The sequence below is a fragment of the Poromitra crassiceps genome (assembly GCF_964638095.1).
Source record: "Poromitra crassiceps genome assembly, chromosome: 7".
Lineage (NCBI taxonomy): Eukaryota > Metazoa > Chordata > Actinopteri > Beryciformes > Melamphaidae > Poromitra > Poromitra crassiceps.
In genome coordinates, this window is record NC_139628.1 from 52,621,735 (window position 1) to 52,632,822 (window position 11,088).

Here is an 11,088-nt window from a genome sequence, read left to right on the forward strand (position 1 = left end):
ACTGGCTTTTGTATTTTTTTGTATTTAAAACATTTCTTTTTACATCACACTGTGAAGGTTTTGTTTGTTTACAATGTTATGTTTGTCTATTTAAAGCTGTTTGTGTCATTCAGCTAGCAGTCATCTGGTCATTTTTAGAATGTTCCTATGTAATTCTAAGCCACATGTGAGATGCTAAGAGCACTTTTGTTAAGACTGATCAAAATAAAATGCAAAAACTGTTTACTTCCCCGACTATTGATGCTTTCACACAATATTTACACAATGAGACGTTTTATCCTCCGGCTCCTATATGACTGACTGAAGTGGGTAAAGGAAATAAAACTCTACAAAAGACACCAGAGCTCCGCTCACACTGTTAATTGACATGTGATCTCTAGAAAGTGCAGTGCATAAACGCCACAGTGGCGAGTACTGAGCAACAAAGATGTCACCAAAACAAACTACTTGAAACACTCCTGAACTGTTCTGAAAACAAATGAGAAATGGATAACTGGAAGGAGATGAGGTGTAGGTGTAAAAAACACACACACAAAAGAGAATAGTTTAACGGGCTGTATTGATTTAACCTCTTTACAAAAAATATTTTGAAATATAAGGCCATGTTCAGACTAGGAGGCCAAATCTGAGTTGTGAACTTTAGTGACCTATTAATGATTCTATCCAGATTGGTTTTATATGAGTCTGGATGCTCCAAGTCTGATTTGTGTCACCTGTCCCAAACCACAAGGTCTGGACACACAGATCCAACTTGAAAATCAGATTTGTGGCAGTGCGGACACACTCCCAAATCAGATTTGGGAAACCAATCAATATAATGATGATTAATGACTTTAGCAGCAAATCGGATTTGCTTGTAATGTGAACATGGCCTAAGTCTGGTAAGTTCAGAAAATGACATCACTTTACTGCAATGCAGCCTTTCAAAATACAGCACTTATGCCAGATCACGATATCCAAGACGTTGGCTATGGAAAAGTTCTGTCAGCGCCTCTCTGACTCTCGTTGGCTGAACATCTGGTGGCCCTGCTTCCGCCACTCTGTCGTCCTGACGAGCAGATGGAGCAGGTTCCTCGTATGCCTCACCGTGCTTTTCACACAAGTTGTGGAGAGTGCAGCATGTACTTATGATGGTGGGGACCGCAGAGATGTCAACATCCAGGCGTTTCCCCAGGCACCTCCACCGCCCCTTCAGCCGGCCGAATGCACATTCCACTGTCATTCTAGCCCTGCTGTGTCGCTCGTTGAAGTACCTGCAGGGTTCATACAGACATTACAAGATGAAATTCAAGTACTTTATCAAACACTTTTTTTTTTCATTTTCAAGGACTTCACGCAAAGAAAATTCATTTTCAAATGTAAATTTGCCCCAACATCAAATTTGAATTGCGTGTGAATTAGTGTGCCTTAACCAAGTCTATTCTACTATCAATCCTGTGTGCTGGACGGGAAACTATTTGTCCCATGTCAATTTAAATATTGAGTTTTAATGCTGGTAAATGTCACGTATCAAAACAGCCACTGATGGTCACTGGACTATAAGGACCTTGTATGGACTCTGTACCTCTGCTCAGCTGTCAGGTTCCCTGTGTCAGTGTACCCTTTGAGCAGCCAGCTTCGCAGGGGGTACGCAGGGTCACCAAGCAGCATGATCGGTACATGGACATCATTGATCTCTTCAGTGTCCTTAGATGATGGAAATATAAGATTAGTCTTTTATTTTTATCAACATATGAACAAAAACAGTCAAGCTCAGACACGGGATGGGAAAACAAAGAAAAACACATACATATGATATCAACTATTGTTGTGGTGCTACCATCCATATAGGGTGCTTCTGTGCTTGTAGAGATGCTATCACCAAAATTCAACTTAAATATTAATTTAGGATCTCTGGGTATGGTCAAGCAAAGATAGGTGAGTCGGTCCTTTGCCAATTTGAATGGGAGATTTTCCAGGAAACCGGGAGTGAAGATATCAGAGAGAGGCATAAAGTCACTCTTTGTCCTAGTCAAATTTATTTACAAGAGATACCATAACAGGCAAGTCCACCCATTGTTACCCCATATTATGTTGTAACAAACTGCAATATGAAAATAACATAGCACATGCTCTCTGTCTCCAAATTGGGGAAGAGGGTGGCAGAAAAAAACTTACTCGTGGAAAAAGGTCCCCTCTCTCTGCCTTTGCGTAGATATTGGAGTTCCGAAGAACCCTGGCGTCGTGGACGCTTCCAGGCCATCCAATGTAGATGTTGGTGAAACTGTGAGGGAACATGTAATGAGTTGTCATACAAATATTTAATCTACTTTTTAGGCCAAATATTCAATTATCAATGAGAAGAGTACTAAAAAAATACACATGTAAATATACTCAATATGGTGTGTGTGTCCTGTGTGTCCTGTGTGTGTGTGTGTCCTGTGTGTGTGTGTGTGTGTGTGTGTGTGTGTGTGTGTGTGTGTGTGTATGTATGTATGTACAGTATGTAGCCTATGTATAGATAGATGTGTGTATATATATATATATATATATATATATTATAGGCTTACCAGAACTTGTGATCTGCAACCCCCTGCAGAAGAACCGAATGCCAGCCTTTACGATTGAAGTAGTCAACATGATTGTCTTCAGGGGCAATGACAGGGATATGACTCCCGTCAATCGCTCCAGCGCACTGGGGGAAACCCCACTTCGTTCGGAAGCCTTGAAGAACCTCCCGGAGCTCATCTCCTTCAGGTAGCTTGATGTAGTCAGGCATGAGGACATGCTGCACTGCCTTGCTAAAGTCGTGGACAATTGCGCAAACAGAGGACTTTGCAATGCCAAACAGGTTAGCCAAGGTGCGGTAACCCTCCCCTGTTGCTAGCCAATACAGGCCGACTCCTACTCGCTTTCTCACGGAGATGGGTCGTCTGTAGTGAGTGTCTTGCCGTGAGAGTCTTGTGGAGAGGCGGTGACAGATGTAGTTGAAAGTAGCCCGTGACATCCTAAAATTTTTGATGAACTCCGTTTCAGTGTAGGCATGCACGTCACGGTCCCACCACTCCTGGCTTCGAGACCGCATCCACAAACTCCTCTGTACAGAAGTAGCAGCTATTGCTCCACAGAAAGCCACCATTAAGAGTTTTGCTCTCTTTCTCCTCCTCCTCCTCCTCGCTATCATCTGCTCCCGTATTCGCTGGCTTCCACTGGACAATAACTTGTAAATTAAACCGTGAACAACAGATGAAACAACATCGTCAGCTACCGCCATGTTTACTGCTGTCTTCTTCCGGGTTTACGTAGAACAGCAGTGCACTGCGTGTGACGTTATTGTTGTTCTTCTGCGCATGCGGGTCACTTCATGTCCGTGATCTGTTCACACTGGAGTCTGATATGGGCCACTTTTAAAAAGTCTGTGTGAACAGCCACACACAAAAATCTGATGTGAGCAACAAGTCAGATTCAAGCACTAACTATGGCTGTGTGAACGTAGCCTTTGACAAAATGAAGTCCCCAGTTGTGAAACATTGTAACTCCTCAGTGTGCAATCATGACATAAAAACAAAACTGTATCATTTTCGAACAATCTCCCTCCCTACCTATATTATGTGTGTGTGTGTGGGGGGGGGGCTTGAAAGTGGTACATTTCAATTGCCAGGAACCTTATATCATGGTCAAGCTACACCCCCCCCTCCATCTGATAAGTCCAGTGCATGTTTAAAGGAACAGCTCACCCTAAAATATAAAATACATATATTCCCTCTCACCTGTAGTGCTATTTATCCATCTATATCGTGTTGTGTTAGTTGCCTGAGTTTTGGAGATATCGGCCGCAGAGTTTCTGCCTTCTCTCCAATACAATGGAACTGGATGGCACTCGGCTTGTGGTGATCAAAGTGCCAAAGAAATACATTTGATCAACTCAACAGCAATGTCTCTTTCCAGAAATCATGACCCCGGTTACTCAAGATAATCCACAGACCTCGTTATGAGCAGTTTCATGGAGGAACAATTTTCTTTTGACCAAACTACACCCAGCTAGCTGCTAGCTAGTTCCTACATGAGACTGCAAAAGAAAATAGTTCCTACATGAAACTGCTCACAACAAATTCTGTGTATTATTTTGAGTAACTGGGTCATGATTTCTGGAAAGAGACAATGCCTGCTGAGTTTTTCTAATGTATTTTTTTGGCACTTTGAGCACCACAAGCCGAGTGTCATCCAGTTCCATTGTATTGGAGAGAAGGCAGAAACTCTGCGGCTGATATCTCCAAAACTCAGGCAACTATCCCAAAACGATATAGATGGATAAATAGCACTACAGGTGAGAGGAAAAATATGTATTTTATATTTTAGGGTGAGCTGTCCCTTTAACACACATTAGTTATCAATATGTAAATCAAGGATGGACCAATTTCACATTTACTGTACGCAGATTTTGACTCAAACTGAAGTCTATTCCTGCACTAATTTCCTCACCCACCAAAAAGCGCACAATATGTACAGTATTGCACTCCCATCTGTTTCCTGAGGTGAAACAAGAAATCTGCATATTAATGAACACCAAAGACATCAATGGTATGAAATGTTGAATCACAAAAACTCACAGGAAATGAATTACGCTTTGCAGCGCTCTCGATTGGTCTACAAAATTGGAAGATATGACGACACTCGAGCAATCAAGATGCATTCTGCCCATTTAGGTCCCTGCAAATGAACTGGCAGTACCGGGGGCGGAGCACAGAGTGCGCCAAGAAATGGTTTTCAATGTGCCGACAGACAGACAGACAGACAGCCCAGTGCGTCGGCCATTTCTGCATGCGGCTGTGGCTCGATCAGTCAGCTGTGATAATCTTTTGAACGATGATTCCTGCAGAGCCAAGATCACACAGCTGACACCCCTCCGCATGCGACTCAAAGTAACCACGCACCCCTCTCCATCCCAGTGAATTGGCCAAGACAACCGATGCGCCAAGATGGACGATCAAGGGCAGATGACATTGTGTCGCCACCGAGTCTGAATCAAAACAGATCAAACATGCATTATCTCAATCTGCAGAAGAACCGCTTGGCTTTATTCTGTCTGAATCAAGCTCATTCACTCTGCATAATGCGCTTCACTCTCGCTCCATTGCTTCTGTCTTCCTCTGAGAGGAGCAGATTTAGTGTGGCTGACTTTACTTCATCAGCTAAAGGTGTTGAGGCTACAATCAGTGGTGTAATGTAACCAAGTATTAATACTTAAGTACAGTACCGGTACTTAAGTATTGTTTTGCAGTATCTGTACTTTACTCGAGTATTTCTATTTCTGTCAACTTTCACTTTTGATCAAATGGATACTTTGATCAAATGGATACTTTTACTCCACTACATTTCCCTCAAGCATCTTAGTTACAAAGTAAAATCAGAGGAAATTGGGAAGCCTGCAAGCGATCAGGTTTGTCAAATCAGTGCTCCTAGTTTGCAAGTTACGTTAATCACCATCCACACTCTATTCCAGTTGGTGGCGGTAATGCAACATAACGTTGTTTGCCAACCACTATAAGACTCAAGAAGAAGAAATAGACTTCCACTCAAGCCCGTGCATGTCTTTTTTGCTCGCTTCTTTTTAACAGCATTTACTTGTACTTGTACTTTCAATACTTAAGTACATTTAATATCAGAAAATTACTTTTGATACTTAAGTACGGAAAATATCAGCTACCTTAAGACTTTTACTCAAGTAATATTGTGACTTTGACTTTTACCAAAGTCTTTTTCTGGGAACATATCTGTACTTTTACTCGAGAATGGCTTTCGAGTACTTTATACACCACTGGCTACAATTAGCAAGAAAGCCTCTTCACAGTCCTCCCATGCTTGGGATCCGGTGGAGAGTCAGAGTCTAATGGAGGAAGGACACGGGAGATTTAGCTTTTGGCTCTTGCCCTCAAATCTATTCAGCACAAACATCATTTAAATTAATGGTGCACCAAAAGTGATGAGCAAAAGTCCACAAAGTCTGCAGATGAATCCCTGTTGAACCTGTCTCACAGTCTGTAGCAATAGCCCTTCCAGGCCAGGCGTGCAGCTTCTTCCCTGGTTCAGTCCACACATCTCCGTCAGTGTCTGCTGAGAAACACACACCGCATTCTGTGTGTTCACACCACAGGCCTTCATGCTCCACTCCAAATTGCTGCTTATATCTGATTTTTGTGCATATCTGTTCCAGGATGTGATTCATATCTGATAGCAATATGAATTGACTCTCATACCAAGATGACTGTCTTTTCAACTGACAATTGTCTCTTCTTTTTTCCCCCCTAATTTTTTATCCCATTTGTATCCCCCGTTAGTGCTAATTTTTAATTTATTTATCCTGGTTGCTGCTCCACCCTCTGCCAATCTGGGGAGAGCCGAAACTGGCTCCATGCTTCCTCCGAGACATGGGCAGTAGCCAGCCGCTTCTTTTCACCTGACAGGGGAAGCTTCAGCGGTAGGACATAGCACGTCGTGGGAGGATCACGCAATTCCAACGAGTTCCCCTCCCTCCGAACGACCAGAGGAGGAACCACATCAGCGACCAGGATATTGCATGTTTTGGTAAAAAGAAACCTCTCAGACCTGTTCTCAGTCACTATGTGACTGGGAACTGAGAGAGCAGGTCACGTGGGGGCTGGGTTTACCTAGGCTACCTTTTGGCAACCCCACCCGGGCGGTGGGCACTTGAGGACGTGCAGACGGGCACGCACTCCTTCAGCACTCACAGCGTCCCAGGTGGGAATCGAACCCAGGACCTTCTAGCTGTGAGGCGACAGCGCTTACCACTGCACCACCATGCCCCCCCTAACTGACAATTGTCTTGATTTACGTATTGCCATTGCGGTTACATGCTGCCACTCCGACGTGCTGCCACTCCGACGTTCTGCCACTCCGAAATATCGGCACTCAGAAAGGGGGTCTATATTCCCCGTTTTTCACTAACCTCTCCCAGCCCCCACGCCAAACCTAACCTCCCCCCATGCCTAAACCTAATCTCCCCCAGACCCTAACCCAAAACCTAACCTCTCCCACCCCCACGCCTAAACCTAAGGTCGGCATTGCGGCTTCTAAGGTGAACGACCGCCAGTCCGAATAATGGAAGTTAACGTTCGGAGTGGCAGGGCTTCGGAAAGGCAGACAGTTGCCTGCCATTGCAACTCTGAACTCTGAACTCTCAGTTTGAGCATTCAAATATTGCACATAGGTTGCATGCCCCGAGATCTGATTTTGGACCACATATCTATGACCCGCCTGACTCTACATAGCAACAGATGTGTACATGATCAAAGCGAATTTCTGAAAAATTAACCTGGGTCTGAAAAAAATAAAAGATGCAATATTGCTCAACGAAACTTGGCCGTTGATATGCAGGTTGCATTGACTGGATATAGTTTCAACAATGATTATTGACGCGTGAATTCATTTTTGGTCCTACAATCCATTACATAAATTATCTGATACATGGCAGCACACTTCAGAAAAGGATGGAGAAGCAATAACGATGGAAGTCAGAAGGGAAATATTCCTTAAAATTAACAATTTCACTGCAGCTTCCAGGGTGTACTGTCTCACAAATATGGCATTTTGTTCTTGTTCACTTTCATTTCATTTGCACACGCGGGTCACTTTGCAGTACGGCTCTCTTTCAGGCTGATGTTGGAGATGAGTCACTTTTCAAAAATGAGAGAATGTGAACAGACAAAAAAAAATTATGACCCCAATTTTTTTTTTTTTTTTTTTGTTGTTGTTGTAAGTAGCCCGTGTGGAATTGAAAACAATGTGGCTTTTTGGCTGTTTACACTGATTAGAAAACACGTCATCTGGGAAAACCATCAGAAACGGGACACTCGCAGCAGCAGATAATGGTTGGAGGTTAATTAATGGCAGGTTCTCCTCATTGACCGCCTGGACCACTGGCCTCTTGAGCAACGTTAAATCTGCGTCCCACTTGCCACAGACATACAGTATATCCGTGTGTGTGTGTGGGGGGGGGGGGGGGGTTGGCGAGCTGTTAGCTCAATGAGAGTGCCTTTCCCACAGAAATCAATTAAACCTGTCAATTCCCATCGATCGGACAAGGCACGGATCGACCTAGTTAGCGAAAGGATTAGAGGTGTCGCGGGCGGAGGTTAGCGTCTTAGCGCTATAGCGTCTCGCTGAACCTTGACATAACTGCGCTACCCCCATCTCTCTTCCTACAGTAAGTACTTCCTGGAATGGAGGCCCTCGTTAGCGCTCGCGCTCGCGGCGTCTCCAGGAAGCAAGCTGTGCCCTAATTGAATAACGTCAAGGTGGCTACATCAGCAAGGCTGCAGAGATGTGTTGCCTCCCTAAGTCAATCCACTTAGATGATAAGTGGGAGGCGGGGTCTGAAAGGTGCTGTACAGTACGACCAACGAGGAAGAAAAATACATGGCTTCTAAAAGTGGAGGGATTAGTGTGAAACGACGTGGACAAAAGAACTGTCAGGAAGCAATCCCATACAGCACATAACTGTGTATATATTATACAGCCCCGTGAGCAGAAACCTAGACATAATTGCATATGACTTCCAATGTCGAGCTTAAAGGAAGAAAGGAAGAGGAAGGGCAGCACTGAATGAGAGTGTGTGCACAGGAAATACTTGCCCACCGAGGCAAAGCTGTGCCACATTGTGTTCAGTGGGACGGGGGGGACGGGGGGGGGGGGGGGGTTGGGGGGGCTTGGGGTCTAGTATTAAGTTTGAATGAAATTGAACTGAATAAACTTCAGAATGCACGGAAAAATCCAGAGTGAAGCCCGGTAATTATTTGCAGGAGGTCAGCACAGCGCTGGTGACAAAGTACGGCTACGGCTGAATTATTACGGTGCGCTCATGCGTGTCAAAGTATAATGCTTTAGGTTCACTGACTGATGAGATCCATTACTCTTAGAATTAACTTTAATGGGGAGGTACGGTGGTGCAGTGGTAAGCACTATCGCCTCACAGCTCGAAGGTCGTGGGTTCGATTCCCACCTGGGGACGAGGTGAACGCTGAAGGAATGCGTGCCCGTCCGCATGTCCTCGAGTGCCCACCGCCCGGGTGGGGTCGGCAAAAGGGCTCTGTCTGTGTGGAGTTTGCATGTTCTCCCCATGCCTCCCGGGGGTTTCCTTCACATAGGAACCCCCTTCACCAAAAACATGCAATATCCTGGTTGCTAATGTGGTTCCTCCTCTGGTCGTTAAGGGCGCCTGTTCAGAGGGAGGGGAACTGGTTGGAATAGCGTGAACCTCCCACGTGCTATGTCCTACCGGTGAAGCTTCCCCTGTCAGGTGAAAAGAAGCGGCTGACTGACTGCCCATGTCTCGGAGGAAGCATGGAGCCAGTCTCGGCTCTCCCCAGATCAGCAGAGGATGGAGTAGCAACCAGGATTGAGAAATCAAATGAGCAATAATGGGGGATAAAATGGGATAAAAAAAAGTCGGGGGGTGGGGGGGGAAAAGAAAGAATTAACTTTAATGTCTCTTTGGGGGGGGGCAGCAGGTGATTTTGACCGCCAGGGTACCCCGTCCCGCCTGCGACGTGTGCGGTGAGCGCGCGCGCTAACGGACGCGCGCGCTCACCGCACACGTGAGTGCTGCTGTTGCTGCTAACGTGTGCTGATTGTCAGGGTGTGAGTGGTGTTTATGAGAAATGCCAACGGCACGAGTGAAATCCCGCCAGCGTTTAGCCAGGCAGCATTAATGGAGACAGAGACATTGAACCAAAATGTATTATTCAGCGCTTAAAAGCACACGCGGCATCTGCTCAAAGCCGTTTTAAAGCCCCCTTCCGATTCCACAGCTACTTAATATTTCACACACTCAACTGATGGGCAGGTAAATTGCTTTAGGACCTAATGGAAGCGAGCAGATATTGCAGACACATTGATAACCTTGAAGAATGGGTCACTATAGCTTAGCTGCTCGCTAGTGATTGGCCACAGTGAAAGAAGTTGACAAAGAGCACACACGCACATCCAAACGTCGTGATTACTAGTAGGTGCTGGACATCATATGTGAGAAAATGGGAAAATAGAGTCAGCAGCACTGACATACTGTAGTCGATAATGCTTCTATAAATATTGATTAGTACAGTACACCACCTGGTAACGTCTTCAGACGTGAGACACACCTTACAAATACCCGTCTCAAGGGGTCACCTGACAGGTCATGTGATGACAAAATGGTGAACCCCAAATACAAATAAATACATAACACAGTGAGCCCTGTAAGTATAATTAATACGTATGCCCTACACAGAATCATCAGACTGTAAATAAAGTAAGTAAGTAACTAAATAAACAGTCCTACATAGTCAGTCAACATACATAGGCTAATGGCTAATGGGTGGATTCCCCCCCCCCATGTGTTTGCACCAGTCCAACAAGATGTCAAATGAAAGCTCCACAGGTGAGAATCCACAGGTGAGAATCCACAGGTTCCATTGGTGTTAGTCGTATCGCTCTACGACCAAAACTCAGTGAACTAGTTTTGAAAACACAGACCCTGCCGTGACGGGGTACTTTGACTCCTCTGTAGAGGAGAAAAATAATATACTCCGTAGTAGTGAAACATACTGCAATGCATTATAGTAAAAGTACACAATAAACCCCCCCAGAAAACACAGCATACTGTATACTGTACTACACACACAACATGTACAACGCTGCATAGTACACTTCAAAAAGATAGACTTAACTGTCAGGTCAAAGACCTTGTATAGTGCCTTAGAGAGCTTAACCCATTGATACCTGATGCAGCATTTGCGTGTATATCCCTCATTTGTGTGTGTAGGATACACACACAAATGCTGCATCAGGTATCAATGGGTTAATTAGAACAACTTAATTAAATATCACATGATCTAGAGCGTACGGTGCAAATGATCATAATGGCAAAACAGAAGAAGAGAAATGTCACATAATTAATTTAGAGGCGCCTCTGCTAATATGAAAAGGCGGTGATATGAAATGGCAATGAAACACAGCAATGGAAACAAAACAGCAAAAGTGGTATATAAGCCACACGCTGAGGATACAATGTCAACATCAATACCGCAGCAATGGAGAGAGAGAGAGCAAAAC

The 11,088-nt window shown here is 44.6% G+C and overlaps 1 protein-coding gene across 1 annotated transcript; it reads right to left on the reverse strand.

The window, feature by feature from the left end:
- Positions 1–664: 664 nt before the first annotated feature.
- On the reverse strand, positions 665–3,175 carry LOC310779157 (uncharacterized protein). The gene is made up of 4 exons (XM_083639656.1): positions 2,550–3,175; positions 2,158–2,263; positions 1,565–1,686; positions 665–1,253 (listed from the first exon to the last, which is right to left on the reverse strand). The coding sequence occupies exons 1-4, from the start codon at positions 3,161–3,163 to the stop codon at positions 938–940; spliced, it is 1,158 nt and encodes a 385-aa protein (XP_083495782.1). The 5' UTR covers positions 3,164–3,175; the 3' UTR covers positions 665–937.
- Positions 3,176–11,088: the final 7,913 nt, after the last annotated feature.

Coding starts and splice junctions, on each gene's coding strand:
- LOC310779157 (XM_083639656.1), bottom strand. CDS start 3,163: ATGATAGCGAGGAGGAGGAGGAGGAGAAAGAGAGCAAAACTCTTAATG. Junction 1,687..2,157: donor GAGGGGACCTTTTTCCACGA/GTAAGTTTTTTT, acceptor CCATCATCTAAG/GACACTGAAGAGATCAATGA. Junction 1,254..1,564: donor AACCTGACAGCTGAGCAGAG/GTACAGAGTCCA, acceptor TGAACCCTGCAG/GTACTTCAACGAGCGACACA.